The sequence below is a fragment of the Colius striatus genome, chromosome Z, assembly GCF_028858725.1.
Source record: "Colius striatus isolate bColStr4 chromosome Z, bColStr4.1.hap1, whole genome shotgun sequence".
Lineage (NCBI taxonomy): Eukaryota > Metazoa > Chordata > Aves > Coliiformes > Coliidae > Colius > Colius striatus.
Window position 1 is genome coordinate 24,678,001 of NC_084790.1, and position 19,954 is coordinate 24,697,954.

The window sequence follows — 19,954 nt, forward strand, 5'->3', positions numbered from 1 at the left end:
TTTGTGGATGTTCAGATTAAGCTCTACCTGACTCACTTGAGGGTCTTGGATTGTGTTCTTAGTTAACACTGCTGCCTGTAGAAATATGCATCCTATATGTTCTTTCACATGTGGGGATTGATTTACTATGCTTACAGTTTCGTTGACTGCATTGCTATTGTCAGGAAAGGGGAGAAAGGGAAAGGTGTGACCATAACTAAGAGTCTTATTTCTTTTTTAGTGTTGTGTCTGAGTCCAGTTTGTTATTCAGTCTGTGTTATGAGCTGTTTAGTAAAAACATTGCATTCTATTGTCAAAGTTAAGAAAATTTAATCTCTGTGTCTCTAGATGTGACAGAAAACCAGATTTAGTTGTTGTACATTTGTGAAATTAATTACCTTCCTATATTACCAAATATGAGATAATGTATTTCACTAAAAGTATGAAAATCTCTTACCATTCGTAAGGAATGCTGATTTATTTCAGTTAATGTTTTCAAACAATTATTTTTTTTATACAAATGTTCTTATAATGCTTTTGTATAATTTTTTTTGTTTAGTTGACCAGTTTTTATTTTTTCGGTGTTTTTGTTTGTTTATCATAATTTTTTCAGGTTTCTTTTGTGTGTGATGGGAACTATAACTGGGCTATTCTTCATGAAATGAATAGCTAACACATACCTGCCTTTATCACTCTTCCAAGCAGCTTCCCTGGCAAACTGTCCTGGTTTAGGCCCATCAGAGAACAAAAAACCACAATTTGCCTCAATTACCAAAGACCTGAAAATTGTCAAAGGGCGGGGAGGGCTTAATTGCCACTTATAGTCCCAGACAAAACAGACCAGGCTACTGGGCTTGGGGAAGAAAACAAAATATAACAAATACAAAACAACACAGAATGATACAAGGATGAAGAGTACAACTAGCCCTTTAAGATCGTCTTCTCCCCACCCCTCCTCTCTTTCCTGGCTCAGAGCCCTGATCCTGGTGTCTTTATCTCCTCCACTCCTGAACGGCTCAGGGAGGCAGGGAATGGGGGTTTCAGTCAGTCTATTCTCGATGGTTTCTTCCTTTTGCCTCTCCTGCTCCTTTGTGGGATACCTCACACACCTGGCAGCCCTGCACGGGTCGCTCTGACATACATTCATCCCAAAGGCTACAGCTCCTCTCTGCCTCTCCTGTGGGTCTGCTCTGTGGTCCTCAGACTCTCCACCACAGCCTGAACCATGGTCGCTTCCTCACACAGTCTCTCATCCGTCCAGGCCAAATCAGTTGGAGCTGCTGGTGGCTCTCAGTCCTGCCACTGTCCTCCATGGGTTGCAGGGGCACAGCTGCGTTCTCACCATGGGTTGCAGAGGGGTCTCTGGTCTGACACTCCTCCTTCCTTCGTCCTTCTCTGACTGCAGTGTCTGCGTGGTCGCCTCCATCTTGTACCACTCTTACACCTCCCAAATATTTTAACTTCTCGTCCTTAAACAGTGATGGCAGAGGCACCAAATTAACCCAACTGGGCCGGAGGTGAGTCTGAACCCAAGAGCCAGGGTAGAGTCCAAAAAAGTTACTAAGCAAAAGCAACTCCTTGCTAAACCTTGACACGAACTTCATCCAAAAGAGTACACAGCAGAATTACCATAGCTATACTGAGTTCTTAAGGGATGACAGAGACAGTAACTTCTCTATTTCTTTTCTATTTCTGCTTTCCTTCCTTCATGGAAAAAAATCCTGTTTACTTTTAGGATTTTGAAAATGGGCTTCCCAGTTTTCTTCCTCTGAAATGCTGTCAAGATGACAACACTGAGCTTTTATGGCCTTGTTAGATTCCCAGGAGTCCAGTATATTCTTAAATTTTCATTTATACGTTCCAGCCTAACTTGATGCTCAGACTAGATTCAAATGTCAGGATACAGTTTAGTAAAGCCTGCAATTGAAAACATATGAATTAATTCGTATACAGAGGGTAATGTTGAATCAATGATTGCGTAATGTACTCCAAAGCACCATACTAGTTTGCTGAAATTACTAGCATGTTCTTTAGCAAATTTTTTCTTCTGGCAAAAACTACATGTGGGATTTTTTCTCTTATTTATAGGGTTCACATATGTGTAAGTTTGCTTTAAGATGACATTGATCTTTTAGATACATTAACACTGATAGGTCCAATACTTGCCATGACCTTGTCTGATGCTGCAGGACAGGTCACTGAGCTGTCTGAGACACTACTGTGAGAATCATCTCCTGAAAGATGAACTCTGAATTTGCCTGGAAATGTATATTAACTCAAATACTGGATTCATCCCTAGTGTTATGCTAGAATATATTGTCATAGACAGACATGATTACAGATTTAGATATGAAGATGCTGCTGGATATACTGTAAAACTTTTATTGTAACTTATTAGTGGTATCAGAAAGACAATTGCATGTAGGCAACTGTTTGAGTCTTTGTTTCTTTCTTTAAGGTTATTAGTCTTTGTTCTACAGACATTTGTCATGTGTTTGATTAAAAAAAAAACAGCTACAACTTAAGTATTATACAAGTCCATGAAGCACTTTGCCTATAAAAGCTTCTGTATTTTTTCTCAAGCAGAAGAGTAGTGAGTGATATATCCATATAATGAAAGTGGGAAACTGTAGGATATTGTAGATGCTAAAAGTTATATGAGTTCAAGTAGAAATGGGCATGTTCACGGTAGATATACATGTAAATATCTACTTAATGAAAAATATGTTAAGTTGTCCATGAGTAAGAAATTGATTTAAAATCAAGATCAATATCAATCTGTAACTATTTGTTTTCTAGAAAACTTCCTGCAAACTGTTAAATCAAATCTCATAGCTGCACATTGCTATGGTGTAGTACTAAACAATAATATATGGATTATAACTATTCCATGTCAGAAATAATATCACAGGAAAATATATTTTCCATTTTCCTTATGGAACTCTTTTGAGAGGTAGTAGCCCATACAGTAGCAAGTCATTTTAAAACCAGAAGTTACTTGCATATTTGCTTGCAACTTTGAAGAATAAAACAGTGGAAATGGCTGGATGTGCTAGAAAAAAAGTACAATTTTGAAGTTCTTTGAACTAAAAATTTATGAATCTTTAATAGTATATTGCTTTTCTTTCTGAAAAGCAATTTTCTTCTCTAGAGTTGAAAAAAAACCCCCACAATTGTCTGTGGTGAATTGAGTGCAGCTAGCACTTTATATATTCACCTAAAACCAGCAGCTCACTGCTTTGTCTTCCACTACCTTTAAACAGAAGGAAAACCAAAGCTGACGAAACATTTACTCTTAGGAGATAGTAAAACTCCCATTAGATTAAATATACATTTTTAAATGTGTATCTCTTAATCACATAAAGAAAATAAATGCAAAAAGTGTTTGTGCCTAACTATAGATTCTCTTTCCATAGAAATGTAGGAATACAATTATGAAGTAAAAGAAGCTGTTACTTTCTGTGTCATGTTTCAATCTTGTTATAACCTAGTTAGATTCTTACAATGAGATCCTGATGTTTTGAGTATTAGTCTAATTGAGTTAGGATATTCACTCACAAAAGTGTCTTAGCATAGCAGGGAAAAAAAACAGCCAAAGCTTTTAATTACCACTCAAACAATAGAAATATTAGGCCAGCATAGGCTGCTTTTGATAATAAGAAAACATTTTCTTGGATAAGAGTTTTGATTACTTTAAAGAGGGACTGTAGCTTGAACTCATTAGAAAAAACAGTACTTGATGCTAATTCTATATTTTTAACCAGTTTAATATAAGAGCTTGTTAACATTGAGAAATGCGATTAATTACAGGATATCATTGCATTCTAAATTGTTTGCAATTTCAATGCCTGCGTTTGTTTTTCTTTTTTTTTTTTTTTTAATTGGTGGAGGATAATATTTATGTCCTTTTGATCTCTTTACTTTGACAATACCAATTCTTTCTCGATGCACTGCTGATTGCAGCACAGAATTAGTGAGTCTAAATACATATTGATAAGAGGTTTTTTTCAGTACTACATAACTTAATCCTACCTCTGTCTGCAACAAGAATCTTTACATTGTTTCTAACAGTTTAATATCCTATGCATTCCCAGGGACAATAGGGAGAAAAGTTGTCTCTAAATAGTAATCTCTAGTCTGAGTTTACTTATAGTTCTATCTTACAAGTGTCATGCAAATGGAATTCATGTTTAATCTTGTTTAAGTGGGAATAAAAATTCATATAATGTTACTATAGATCTTACATAGTGTGTGAATTTAAAACTTCGGTACGTAAAATACTGCATGCAATCACTCTTACAAATGCTTCTAAAAATATAGCCATCAGCTCAGGTGTTTTAACAGAAACTTGTGAGATCAGCTCTTACATGCCTACCTGTTTTTCCTAATTTTCTTCACGTGACCATTTTGCTCTCAGGAGTCATGTTTACAACATTCATCCACTGATTCAGTTTGGCTTCTTCAGCTTCCATACTGTATTGATTAAGTGGATCCATGGTGCAAGCACTGTTTTATTTTGTACTTCTGTCTTAATGTCTAGTGATCTTGCCTCATTTCCTTCTCTGAGTAACTGCTAGCCAGAAAGTTGTCAGCATGAAGCAGTCCTTAGTTACTTCATGTTTACATTTCTGCATCTGATAACTATTTCCTGCACAGGTACTTGATTTCATTTGTGTCCTCTCTGGCGTGTGGATTTTTCACTAACACATATCCTCTTTGATGGACTTTTAACCATTTATTTTGTTTTGATTTCATTCAAACTTCTTTGGTGAATACTATTTATATTTATTTAGCAGAAAAATAACATTAAAATTACATACCAAAAGGAAGAACAAATTTCAGACATAACCACAGATTTATAATTTTATTTTTGCTTCATTTTATTCTAATTTTTTAGTTTTTTGTGTCTAAACTAAACCTGAGAGCTCTTGAAGCATACAGAAATGTGTTATTTTTTAAGGTCCCTTCCAACCCTACCATTCTATAATTCTATGATTCTATGATTTATCTTTTCTACATAATGTCTCAAGCATTAATAGCATTTTCTAAAGACTTGGATTTTTCTGACGTGAGGAAAATACCCGATTAATTTCTACTATCTTTTCAGTTATGTCTTTCTACACACTTTTATTATTCAAGTTGTTAATTTAGGTATCTTGAGAAAACCTTTTGAAATAGAGTTTAAAAAAACTAGTTTAGAATATTTATTTTTAAAATGTTCAAAGTTAGTGCATGGACAAACAAGAACTCAACAGTATTAGTATGTATTTGTCTTAGCAAAGTGGTCAACAAGAAGGCAGCTTACAAAATGAGTCAGTCAGCTTCTCAGATTCAAGTAACTGAGGAACACTTGACTGTTTCCTAATTGGAATATTCACATGTTCTTTCCAAATGTACTGAATTACTTGAGTGTCTATGTAAAAATTTAAAAAACAGGAACAAGGGAAACAATTTGAATCATAAATCTAATTCTACTGTTGTTGATTTTTTTTAAAATGGTATATTGCTGTTAACTAGTATTGGTTTTTTATACATAGTCTTGCTTTTTTAAGTTTATAGGTAAAGATGAGATTTAGTTCACATCAATTGCTTGCTGATTGTAAATGATGGTTATAAACTCTTATGTATGTTCCTTACAGATGCTATTGTTGATCTTCTGTCTATTAAAGGATGAGAAAATAATTTTCAATCGGTAAACTGGAGGAGAAGGAGAAATAGAATATCTACGCTAAATTTGCTCTATCCAAACAATTTTTTTCTGCTCATGTGTGGTAAAGACACTCAGTTGTTCTCAAAATAAAAAATAAACAAATAACCAATCAAAAATCTAAAAGACATACATATATTACTAAAGGATAAAGTGATGCTATAAGCAAAGATTTGACTTGTCAAACAATCTAGATTTCGGGATAAAATATTTTGCATCTATGTATGGTTTAACAGACTTTGATTAAATTTTTGCAGTCAGCTATAGAAGTGCAAATCCATCCCCACTGGACAACTAATATTGTTGGCCAGTAACAACCCAGAAAGAGAGTAGGAATGAACTGATGTCCTAGTTCATTCAGGAGTGTCACATTGGATTCTACAGAGCTTTAAGTCTCAGGATATTACTGGCAAAGTGGGCATTTTTCCAGAGCTCAAGTCCAGATAATGGCTAAATAGCTCCTCAGGCTATTAAAGGATATCTCCGAATCCTTATACATGTGAAGCAGGTCCTATTTTATTACTGAACTGTAAAATAGACAGATTTTAAAAAAGCTAGAACAGCTTTTTTATTTCTAAATATCCTCTTACTTCCATAAGAAGTATGATGTAAAATGGAGGCTGTTTTTTTCAGCCTTTTTTTCTTTTTTACTACATAAGTTTTACTGTGTTAGTCACCAATTCTGTTACTTTTTGTCTCATTTGAGTTTTTTCTACTGAGATTAAAAAAAAAAAAACAAAAAGAAGACAAAAGAAAATAACAATAAACAATTCATAACTTTTCGTGGGAATGAATCTGGACAGATAAACTGTGTTGTTATATCTGAGCCATTTCATGGTGGGTTTATGTTTTAAAAATAGGTAGATGACAAGAAATTCTGAGGTATACTACGCATTTCCCAGAGAGTAAGGCATAAATTCTGTAGTCATTTAAATTCAGGAACAGTTTGTGACAGACATTCCTATTACCCTTGAGAAAATTTTTGCACTGCCAGGACAATCTGTCTGGATGTAAATTTTCTCAGCACCAGAGTCTGCCATTTTATGGCACATGTTTCTGCATACTTATAGCTACACCCTCATAGCACCAATGGAATGTGACCTTTAATATGTGTCTCAAAATAATGAAGACCTGGATTTTTTTCTCTAGATTTACTTTGCATGGAGGACATTTATTTTGTACAACATGGAGCAGGGATGATCTTGCACACAAGACCTAAAAAAAGTAGATTTTTTTTTTTTATATTGTATTGAAGAAAAATAAAAATGTTGAAATTGAGATGCAACATGAAGAGTGAATAAATGAATAGTTGTTTTGGTCTTGGAGAGAAAAAGTACTGTATATTTTTTTCACAGAAGTTTGAAAGCTCACTTTCAGAATCATAGTTATCCACATGATTGCTGTTTTTAGAAGAAGCAAGGGACTGAACTGAGTTGTTACATATGAATTTTTATGAATTTTATATTATGCAACTCTTAGCTACAGTATGAGCAGTGAAATCCAAAGTGCTCCTTCTTTCTATGGTATTTCTGCTTTCATTATTTATTGTTTACCACTGGAAACATAAATTAATTACTAGTTTGACTGAATAAAGATTTTCTGCCTTTAATACTGACTTTCATTTTTTTTTTTGCAGCTAACGTACAGCTTATACTCCTCAAAAATAGCTTTACTTAGAAATAAATAGTATTAGGACCAAATTACTGAAAGCAGGAAGTAGAGATCAAAGTCTCAAGGAGTAAGGAGGATTGATTCAGGGGCACAACTGGAGGCATCTAGTTTCATTTAGGGTATACTTTTGTGTCCCCTTCAGCTCTCCCTCTGGAATGTCACAGATCTCCCATAAGGACCCCAAGCAATGACATTACCGAATGAAATAAAGTTTTCTGGAAGGGCCTTAATTGTCATATAACATTTTTTTTTCTACTTAGTAAAGGCACTATCAGTTTCATGTCCTATAAAAAGTTGAGTACATTGAAAGATTAGAAGAGATCTAACATTGTAGAAACTACAAACAGAAATTTGAGAGATAGAAGAAATGTTGAGATAAAATACATGAATAAATAAATTCTTGTAACTTTGGAAATCAAGATGCCTCTCTTTTTTTTAAACAAATGCTATTTCAGGATTGTCTCAGAGGATTTCAGATCTCAAGGAAAATATTCATAAAGGGAGATAATGCAGTCCAATACAAGAGGACAGTTCTTTTTCAGTACTTTATGTTAAAAAATCGTTGGGAGCGTACTGAACTTATGATTGCAGGTGTATGGTATCACCTATAGAGACATGCGTATTTAAATTTAGACCATGTGAAAGGTCAGAGCTAAAAGATACTCAGTAGAGGATTTGGATTCAGAAGCTGTCATGCAGAAGCTAAAGTTAAATAATTCAGTCTTGTCCTGCACTGGAAGGCAAAGCATAATATGGAAGGATTACAGTTCACTTACAATGACATTGCCAAGTAAACACTAGAGGGAAAGAAACATAATTTCATTCTAGAGTGTTTCAAATTAGATTTCTTCTGTATTCTGGTGATGAGCTAGCAAACTAGACATCCCTATTATTATTTTTATTAGTAGTAGTAGTAATATTAGTATGTTAGATTTGGAACAAAAAAGAAGAAATAGTAAAAAAATGTTGGGTGCTTCAGTTCTGGGAAAGACCAAACAGATAGCGAAGGGTACTGTTGTTTTCCTGTGCCTTCACTGGGGCAACCTTTCTCACTGTTTTCACTCTGGCTGTTGTGCAGGTGGTTGACCAGATTGACACTCTGACATCTGACCTACAGCTGGAGGATGAAATGACAGACAGTTCCAAAACGGATACACTCAACAGCAGCTCCAGCAGCACAACAGCTTCTAGCTTGGAAAAAGTCAAGGTGAGGGGCAGTGCACCGCTCATCAAGCCACCCACGCACCCTTCTGCTATCCTCACTGTGCTGCGGAAGCCAAACCCACCCCCACCTCCACCAAGACTGACTCCTGTCAAATGTGATGAGCCTCTGAGGCTTCCTCCTTCAGCCAACCCTGTCAAGACTAATGGCACCCTGCTGCGAAACGGGGGCTTGCCAGTCGGGGCCAATCGCATCCCAAATGGAGATATTTGCTGTATACCTAGCAGTAATTTGGAGAAAGTGGCAATGCAACCTCTAGCACACAGAGCTGAGAAAGAGCGGTGTCCTCAGTCAGGAGCAAGGGAACGCGTACGGTTCAGTGAAAAAGTGCAGTACCATGGCTACTGCCCTGACTGCGATGTTCGGTATAACATCAAAAACAGGGAGGTGCACTTGCACAGCGAGCCTGCCCATGTCATGGGAAAGCTGCCCCACCAGTGCCCTCCTCTGCCACCTCCACCACCTCCACTCCCTCCATTTCCTCTGGAAAATGGAGGTTTGGGCATAAGTCCCAGTAATAGCTTTCCTCCTCCAAGACCTGCGACTGTGCCTCCACAAACCGCACCAAAACCCCAGAAGACCATCTTGAGGAAGTCAACCACTACAACAGTGTGATGTATGCCACTCAAAGCAACTCTTTGGGTTTCTTCCTATACATAAACATAAATAGGTAATGAGCACTTTCTACTTGAGCAATAAAAAGGTCCATTGTATTACTCCCTGTGTCCAGTGAAGTGGCATAAAAATCACATGGTAAGTACAAAGAGGAATGTTTGTTGATCTTATTTGTACTCACCAAAAAAGGTTGTTATGGCAAAGGATGTTGAAAAGATATTTATGCTTTAGCTCATAGGTTGTAAATTGCTGCAGTTTTGTATCTGTAGCATGGTGAAAAGCAGTGAAAAGAAAGTTCAGTTCAGAAATACAGAGTAAAATCTTGTGATATATTCCATCATATCTCACATAAGGGAATAATCATTGCTCCTGGGTTTTTGGAAACTTCATCTTTCCAGCAAGTACCTTCTAAAATGTCATTTGACAAAGTGGAGTATTGGATAACAACTTTTGACTGAATTCTAGCAAATGTATTTTTCTCTGGCTGACTGCTTGAGCAAAGGCATTGTGTATGGAGTGGTGCAATAGGTTTTCAGGCAGCTTGATCTTTGGTGAGGAAGTAAATAATTGAAAGGTGTGTTGTCATGTCTTTGGAAAATTAAATTCCCTCATATTTGCTCTTTCACTTGCTCAATGTTCCACAGTCAAGGTGAAGTACAGAGTTCTCAGGTGAGCAGGTATAATCCCATTCAGTTCTTCCCTGTTTCCACTGCTTCATTGCAAAATGATAGTAATATTTTATCTCATGTGTGATGATGGTTGATTAAAACAACAAAGTGCAGTCCTGCATTTTTCACAAAGCTTTTGTCTGGTCTAACTGTCTTTTTGAAGGCCAAAAAAATTTTGCCTAAGGCCTTCAGGGATATCCACTTAATTAATGTAAAGAGCTTTGAAGTTGAAAAGCTCTGTGCAATTACGAAGCATTAACACGCAAAACAAGATACTTTACACATTATCACATTTTGATGGTGAAACCAATTAATATTAATAGTAAAAAAGAAATCCTCAGTGTTTTTAATTATTTTATGAAAGAACATTCTTTTATTCTCATAAAGACAATTTGTGGGACCTCAAGTTAAAAACCATCCAATCAGTGCAGAAAATCCAATAATATGTCTGTTATTTACAAACTTTGTGCCAAATTAATCTCAAATGGTCCAATAGCAGATGCTATATAAAAGCTATATGCTTTTTTTCAGCTGGAATGTAAAACAGAATCATAGAATGGTTTGGGTTGGAAAGGTCCTTAGTTCCAACCTCCTGCCCCATCCAACCTGGCCTTGAACACTTCCACGGATGAAGCATCCACAGCCTCTCTGGGCAAACTGTTCCAGTGCCTCAACTCTCTCACAAAGAGGAATTTCTTCCTAATATCTAATCTAAATCTACCCTCTTTCAGTTTCAAGCCATTACCACTTGTCCTGTCACTACATGCTCTTGTAAAAAGTCCCTCCCCAGATTCCTTGTAGGCTCCTTTTAGGTGCTAGAAGGCTGCTGTAAGGTGTCCCTGAAGCTTTCTCTTCAGGCTCTCAACCTGTGTCAACCTGAACTCTCTCACCTTGTCTTCATAGAAGAGGTGCTTCAGTCCTCTGATCATCTTTGTTGCTCTCCTCTTCGCTTACTCAAATAGGTCTGTGTCCTTCTTATGTTGGGGTCCCAGAGCTATAGGTAGTGACACAGATGAGGTCTGATAAGAGCGGTGTAAGAGGAAAAAATACCTCTCTCAACCTGCTGCCCATGCTTCTTTTGATGCAGCCCTGGATACAGTTGGCTTTCTGGAATGTAAACACCCATTGCCACATCATGTTCAGCTTCTCACCAAGCAACATCTGCAGATCCTTCTCCTGAGGACTGCTCTCAGTCCACTCATCATCCAGCCTGCATTTGTCCTTAGGATTGCTCTGACCCATGTGCAGCATTAGCATATGATCTTGTTGAACTTCACAAGGTTTGTACAGGCTCATCTCTCAAGCCTGTCAAGATCTCTTTGGATGTCATTGCTTCCCTTGACCACACTGCACAGCTTGATGCTGTTGGAAAACTTGCTGAGACTGCACTCAATTCCAATGTCCATCTTGCTGATAATGATGTGAAAGAGCGCCAGTGCGAGTGTCAACCCCTGAGGAACTCCACTCCTCATTGCTCTCCACTTGGACATTGAGCTGTTGACTGCAACACTTTAAGTTCATTCAGACAATTCCTTATGCACCAAGTGGCCCATCCATCAAATCTACATCTCTCCAACTTAGAGACAGGGATGCTGTGCTGTACAGTATCAAATGCTTCACACAAATCCAGGTAGATGTTATGAGTTGCTCTCCCTTTACTCAATAGTGCTGTAACCTCATTGTTGAAAGCCACCATATTTGTCAGGCCCAACTTGTCCTTAGTGAAGTCATGTTGACTGTCACCAATCACATCCTCATTTTACGTGTACCACTTAGCACAGTTTACAGAAGAATCTGCGCCATGATCTTGCCAGGCACACAAGTGAGATTGACTGGCCCATCTTCCTTTGTCCTTGTTTCAAACAGGGGGTTATGTTAGGTTTCCTCTTTTCTAGTCAGGGCAATATTATCAGACTGTCATGATTTCTCAGATATCATGGGTAGTGTTTTAGGCACTTTGCCAGTTCCCTTGGGACTCAAGCATTCATCTCATCAGATGCCAGGCAGGGACTTGTGCAATTTCAGGTTCCTTAGATAGTCTCGAATCTGATCTTCTCACATGGTCAGAGATTCTTCATTCTCCTAGCCCCTGCCTTTGCATTCTGTGACCTGCTCATTTTGCAGGATTGATTCTGTTATTGCAGGACTATATATCCTTTGAGATGCAAAAATAGTGTTTATAGATAGACAAGAAAAGTATTCTGATCCAGTAAAAGTATAACATAAATTCCACCCATCAGCCAGTCAACAGCAGTGTCTTAAACAGTTAGTAAGACGAGAACCATTCTGGTACCTTGCTTGAGGAAGACAAAAAGCAAAGCTCTAGAAATTGCTCTCTCTTCTTCTTGGGAGAAAAATTTTTGTATTTTATCCTGAAATATTTTATTCATATAGTAAGACTCTTCAGGAAACTGACCCCAGCCTGCTCCACTGTTGATTGTAACTTAATTTCAAAACAAGGAATTATATTTTTATAAAAGTTTTCAGGTCTCAGATCTGTTTCCTTTTACAGTTTGCCAGATTTTTTGATTGACTTTTTTGCAGTCTTGCAATCAATAATGGAAAAAAAAAATTACATAAGAAGGAAAGTAATAGGTAAAATAGGACCAAAAAAAAAATAGGATCTTTGGTTACTATCATCACTTTAAACTTAATCTTGAATCACTTTAAATATAAATGAGCAAGAAAAAAGCCAATTGGTGGCAGAATTTTTTATAGAAATGTATCTTTCCTTTCCAGTTCAATGCTGATTTTGCTAAGCAAATATTATTAACACATGTCAGTCTCCTTCCTGGATAAATTAGCATGTAGAAATCATACCATGATAATAATATCTTTTTGTATAAATCTGTAATACCTACACAATATTTTGTTCTGCTTTTTTTTTTTGTTATTTCAAATAGAGTGATGATTGTACACTTTAGGTACAAACCACATTATCTTTTGTCACTAAGGAGTAACTAACAAGCCGTGGATGATCATTTTTCCTTTAGTTTCCCAACTTCTAAGATGATTATGTGGTTCAACTTTGTAATGGTTCATGACTTTAAACCAATGTGAGAAAAAACATTGTGCTTTGAAGTAATTAAGATAACCTACTGACAACACCAGTGGAAACTGAGTTTTGAAGCAAAGCTGGTGTACTGATTGGTTATGGAATCAATCTGGCACTGCATAAAAAACTGCTTGTATGTCTGTATTTTCAAGCTTCTTCCTTGTTTATAAAACTCATTCCACAGTGACATCTATTTTTGTAAATGTAATGTTTGGAAATACTGATATTAGAAAATACTGATTCATTTAAGATAATACAATGCAAAAGAAAAACTTCTATGATTCTCACAATATTGTGTGTGAACTTTTATAATAAAACTGTAGAGTAGGTATTTCTCAACAGCGTATGACAAGACACATATGAAGAATGGCAATTATGCTACTATGTGGTAATTGTTACAGATGAAAATGAACTTCTTTTGCAGCAGTACGTCTCTGTACTGATGAAAATGCATGAAGGAAATGTACTGGAGATACCTTCTAATTTTATCCCCCTCTGTGGACCATCTGGACCAGTTTTCTCATACTATGTTGTTAAACCAATCTGGTTGAACCATGAATAGATCTAGCACATTGGGAGCAGTGAGTACAGTTCAGACAGAATCAGATATAATAGAGTCAACCCATTCTCTCTATGCTGGAAACATCAAATTTCAGCTGTATGTAAAAGCTGTCCCCATTTACTCCAGCAGTTTTAAAGCACAGAGGATTTCAAGAATGTTCATAAATAAATCTTCTGATACCTTAACTTGTACTACATTACCTAAGCAGGAAAGTACTTGAAATGCTTCTCTCTTTTTAGCTCATTAACTAAATCAAGGAATGAAAGTAATTTTTCTTGTTTAGGATATAACTGAAAAATCAGGGTGATATCTTCATTAAAAGTAAGATCCTATGCTAGAATTGAAGACAGAGAAATAATAGAGAAAGCTAAGTGGTGTTTAGTAGGACTTTTATGATTAGTGTCAGAGAGGACTTTTGTTATTAGCTGTGAAGTGAATGTAAAGTGTTCGATGAACACAGAGAAAACATGAGATTTAATAATATATAGTAAATAAAAGATAAATGTGCTTAACTTCTTTAAATCCTGTCCTGCGGAACAGGAAAATTATACATTTTAAAGCTGATTCTAATGAGATAATAAGACTTTAGTACCTCTGGATACAGAGTGATAGAACATATGATGCATGACTGCACTGTCCAGGCGGAACGCTTGGAGGTAATGACAAATTTCCTTCTGGAGGGATGGTGCTTTCTAGCACGGCAACATTTTTAGACCTGATACTAAAGCAGATGTTAAGAGACATTGTAACCCTTTCCATAGCTAGACATACCTGCAGGTCAGTGTAGTAAGAAGTCAGTACCTCAGTACACTACACAAAATACAAACCACACAATTCACTCAGCCCAAGATTTAATTCTACCAGAATCATATTTTATTTAAGTAGTTTGAAAGTTAGCCTTTTCTCCCCCTTTATTATCTTACAAATCATAGAATCATAGAATTGTAAATTCATAGAATGGTAGAGTTTGAAAAAGACCTTCGGAGATCATCTAGTCCAATCTCCCTGCTGAAGCAGGTTCACCTAGATCAGATCACACAGCAATATATCCAGGAAGATCTCCAAGGAAGGAGACTCCATGATCTTCCTGGACAGCCTGTGCCAGGGCTTACTTACCCTCACAGTAAAAAAGTTTTTTCCTATGTTTAAGTGGAACTTTTTGTGTTCCAGTTTCATCCCATTACCCTTTGTCCTATTGCTAGATACAATAGAAAAAAGGGATGTCCCAACCTCATGACATCCATCAATTATATACTCATAAATGTTAATGAGATCCCCCCTCAGTCTCCTCTTCTCTAGACTAAATAGCCCGAGTTACCAAAGCCTTTCCTATTAGGGAAGATGCTCCAGTCCCCTGATCATCTTGGTGGCCCTCTGCTGGACTCTTTCCAGAAGTTCCCTATCGCTGCCCAGCTGGGGATCCCAGAACTGGACACAGGAATCCAGATAAGGCATCATCAGGGCAGAGAAGACCAGGAGGAGAACTATCTTGACCTGCTGCCCACACTCTTCTGATGCATCCCAGGATGCCATTGGCCTTCTTGGCCATGAGACCACATTGCTTGCTCATGTTTAATTTATTATCAACCACTACTTCTAGGTCTCTCTCTGCAGAGTTGCTATCCAGCAAGTCAAACCCCAGCCTGTACTGGTGCATGGAGTAGTTCCTTCCCAGATGCAGGACTCTGTACTTATCATTGTTGAACTTCATGAGGTTCTTCTTTTCCCAAATGCACAATAGCAGAACATTAGGATTAGAACATTAGGATTATTGTGAACTGTCTCACTTTATTTAGTATGGATCAAGATTACTAAAATATATTACATGTGGCAACAAAGGATATTTCAAAATTCTCATCTCACTTTTAACTGAAAACATGCCAATCAACAGACAGTGCTAGGAATTGAACAAGAGGTTTACCTTCCCTGCCTTAGCATACATCAACTGATACTGAATAGCCAAGTAGACTCCCAATGCTATCACTGAGTTTGGTTTTAAGAAAATGATTGAAGGTAAGGTCTCCTTGGTTGCCACTGACTAATGGTTTTGTATTTCACAGATTTAAGAGCTCCTTGGTTTGTTTATCACAGATGAAAATATTCAATGTGTTATGGTCAGTGATTTTCATCCTAAATATTCAGAGTAAAGATTCTGACATTATCATTCATGCTTAAATATTGAGTGAGAATAGAGAGCAGGTATTGTTTTATCATCTCTTTCTGCAACACCAAAAGCTGCCCATCATAAATCTACGTAATTTCTTGTCAGAACGGGCTGGTCCTTCTAAACTCTGATTTTAGGCTGAAGCCTAAAATGCTGAGGCTCTCTGGGGCTCTCAACTTCCCATCAAAGTACTGGTAGCACAGGAGGTCTGTTTTTACAGATTATAGTAACAAATCTGTCAAAAGGCTGAAATAAATCATATTGCTCCTGAAACAATTTTAATGGTATATTTCTTTCCATTACTTTTTTAGCAACTGTTTATTGTTCTGAAGTGAAATAACACTTCTTTCAAAATACTCTATTTCCTTACCAATACAAATACTCCTAGCTTGTGCCCATTCAAGTATTTCAGGCAGTATCTGTCTTAGCAAGAGAATCTTACAGAATGACTGCTACAAATATAAGAATGGTCTTGCGTGTTAGTGTAGCAGGGCGTAAGATTACTTGCTGCTCTCATATCAGTCTTTATTTCCCCAGTGGATATCAACAGGACATCCTACAAATTTGGAATTGCAATTTTCTTTTTGTATTGGAAATCAAAGATGACTTTTTTTTAATCTGTTTTCAAAGAGATGTAATATTCTCTATGCGGCTTGTGCCAAGCAGTAAAATGTAGGAAAGCAATCTTTGCATACTCTAAATGTCCAAATAGTGATCAATAACTACCTTCTAAAATATATTAACTGATAAGGCTTAAACACACTTGGAATTTCGTTTGAATGGAAACAAGGGCTATCAAAAATATCCTAGCTCTGGTATTTTAAAATGCAAGGGAAAAAAAATACTGAGTTTCTTTCAGCAAGATCTTCAAGTGTAAAGATTTAATCCTTCAGTGTGTAACACCCCTGATAGAAAGGGGTAATGACTGTCTCTGCTGCAAGAGGATTTTCTAGTCTAAATTCAGGAAACATCTGACACCATCAAACTAATTTTATACTAGTTGAGTTAGAAATTATTAAAACTGGTGGCTTGTATAAGTGCAGTCCAATGAAAAATATTTTTAGTTTAGAGGGATTTAAAGGAATAAAAGGCTATCAAAAAGATGAACTACAGACTTCTTACATTTAACTATCTATACAATGATTTTAAAGCTCGAAATAGACTTCCCAGGGAAATAGTGGCATGAAGCTTGTCAGAGTTCACAAAACATCTGGGTTATATTCTTAGTTTTATGATTTGGTTTTAAGTAGTCCTGTGAAGAGCAGGTTGTTGGATTCAATGATCCTTACGAGTCTGTTCCAACTTGAGAAATTCTATGATTTTGTGAAAAATGTATGCTGAATTGACTACTACAACATGCAGTTATTAAACATTTGCAGACGACAAATGATCTCAGTTACTGTCTTTCAAAGGAAGTATTTACCACAAGACTCTTCCTTTTGAGCAAGAAATCTCTGTAACAAATTAGATTTTAGTGTGACAAAGTACAGACAAGGCCACACCCCTGGACATCAAAGTTAGGCTTGTTCATTTCAGTGGCTGCATGTTGAAGCAGTGATTCCAAGAGTCGTACTAGTCTTGATGAACAAGTTGAATATCAAAAGCAGTGTCTAAGAGACAAGATCTAGTGAGACTGTTACTGGAAACCATCTTTTCCTTATAATACAACTTCAGAAAAGCCAAGGCAAATTAAAAATTCAGGGGAAAAAAAAAAGTTATTTCATACTCTTAAAGCATTCCTGGAAGTTAAAATTTTCTGATTTTGAGTTGCTGTAACTTAACAAATAAAATATTCATGAATTCAGTGGAAATAATGTTTCTGACAGCAGAGGGTCCAACTTAGTTGCCTAAGTTAATATAATCAGTTGCCTAAGTTAATATAATCAGCCTATAAATAGGCTAAAAATTCCTCACAGTGAGGTGTATAGCTATTGGAGTAACTTAATTGGAAAAGTAGTCAGTAACCCACACTATGAAGTTTCTAAAATTAAAATTCTATGTCTCTTAAGAAAGATATCTAAGTCTGTGAAAATAATTTTGAAGATTTATAGTGAAAAGAAGGAAGATAAAGTAATTTACCCTAATGCTCCCTGTTAGTTATTAAAAGATGGGGAAAAAATAGACCTTTGCCATGTTTCCAGCAGGTACAATTTTGTTCTTGACAAAGAAAAGAGATGAAAAAATGTAGTTAAGTATGCCAGAAGCAATGGAAAAATGAAATGTCAACTTTTTTTTGTAAACAGATACAAATTGTGCAGAGTGTTAATGAATTATTTCTACTTGAATGGTGACTGGAAATGAGTTGGTTGGATGCCTTTTATAGGTGTATATTGATATGTGCCTGCCTACCTTTTTAGAACTAATGATTTCAGAATGTGCTGTCTTTCTATATCTGTATGTAAAACACACAGCAGAATGGCATTCTCCATATCAACCACAGTGACAAATCCTTTGGCAGCAGAAGTGCTAGTTAGCTGTGAAGGAATCAGTCTCAGAATCAGTTGGTGGACGCAGCTATAGACAAATGCTCTTCAGTTCCCAGTGCTGATGTGGCTCAGTATACATTTAGTCCTGCACCATTGTTTGAAAAAAGCACCCTAACTCACTTTTGCTTCTCATTCTCATACCATCCTTGCAATAAGTAAACTGCTCACAGTTTTGAATTGAAGAGAGGAACCAGATGGGTGACCCAAGCTGCCTGAAAAAATGTTTATCCTCAAAATTTGTGAGTCAATCAATGAGACAGTCTATAAAAAGGGAAAAAGTGGATTTTTTTTCTTGCTTAGTGACATATAATGCTTACATATCTTTGCTTTTTAGCACTCAGATTATTTGCATGTGAAGTTAAGCAGAGAGCTAATTAAACCTTTAACTAAAAGTAGATATCTAAGTCTGTGTTCTTCTGTTTATTTTTACCATTAAATGAGGAAAAGAATTAACCTTATCGTATGCATGTGGGTTTTTGTCTTTGCTTGACTAGTATCTAAAAAACATGTTAGAGATGCACGAGAATTGTTCTTGCCTATATATACTGTGATATATTTCAAATAGGTGATTGGATTTCACCAGTCAGGTTTTTTCACCTAGGAACTTGTTTGAGGATGTGCTGAGTTTGACTGGCAGAGAAAATTTTCTTCATAGTAGCTGAAATATGTATGTATCTGGATGTTTTTGTTGTTGCTGATCAGGGATTGCACAAAGTCAGGGACTTTTCTGCCTCTCACCCCACCCCACCAGTGAGTGGGCTGGGAGTGCAGGAGAAACAAGGAGGGGGACACAGCTAGGACAGCTGACTCCAATTGACCCAAGGGATATCTCAAACCATACATCATCATGCTCAGAGAATTAAGCTGAGAGGGGAAGAAGGAAATGGAGGGATGTTCAGAGTGTTGGCATTTGTCTTCACAAGTAACTGCTACACCTAATGGTGGTCTGCTTTCCTGGAAATGTATGAACATTAAGTACTGCTCAGCAAGAACAAAAACTTAGCTGCCTTATGAACACTGCAGCATAAATCCAAACCATAGTCCCATAATGGCTGCTATGTAGAGAATTAACTCTATCGCAATTAAAACCAACACAGTCATTTTATAAGGAAATAGTTGTGTACTTTTTATTCTTTGTGTTTTTTTTCATCTTTTATTCTGAGTTCTTTCCATCAAAAAACAACTAGGAGAGGAGAAAAAAGAAAGGAAGAAGAGAGAGAAAAGAAATCTGCAATGTCTTTATTTCTGTATGATCTATAATTCAACATGTAAAAGCATTTTTAAATACATCAATAATTCTAACATTGCCTACTCGAGAAAAACCGGCAATTTTAGCAGTAGTGAAAAACTGACCTCCGAAAAGATGAATAACAACAATCTTGATAAACATACAATACACAGAATCACAATACCACTAAATTATAGCTGCTGAATAGGTTAGGCAACACAGACACATCTGACAAAGCTTCAGTGTTCCCATGTTTTTTGACAAAAAAGGATCACAGTTCACAAAGAAATCACAAAGAGAGATTGTGATGCTCCCCCAAGAGGTTATGAGGAAAATTTTGTGCCTTTACCTGCATTGAGGTAGTAATTTGTTACAAATCTCTACAGGAAAGCTTGTTTAGGCCAGTAGACTATATTTTGATTATGCATTTCTTTTCATAATTCATAGTAAATTTTCACAGTAAGACTCTTTTTAGGATTTTATTATTTAATAATAATTTTTGTAACATCAGTCATAGTATGTTACTGAAAAATTAAAGTATATAATTCTGTGAAAAATTTTTTAAAACTCTTCAGTAAACACATCTCTTGATATGAT

At 36.4% G+C, this 19,954-nt stretch overlaps 1 protein-coding gene across 1 annotated transcript in view; it reads left to right on the forward strand.

Annotated features, from left to right (window-relative positions):
* PRR16 (proline rich 16) overlaps positions 1-19,954 on the forward strand; it is a 151,281-nt gene that overhangs the window by 95,656 nt on the left and 35,671 nt on the right. The window contains exon 2 of the mRNA XM_062018517.1: positions 8,436-9,332. Coding sequence (XP_061874501.1) covers positions 8,436-9,194 — 759 coding nt within the window. The 3' untranslated portion in view covers positions 9,195-9,332. The remainder of the gene's footprint in view (positions 1-8,435; positions 9,333-19,954) is intronic.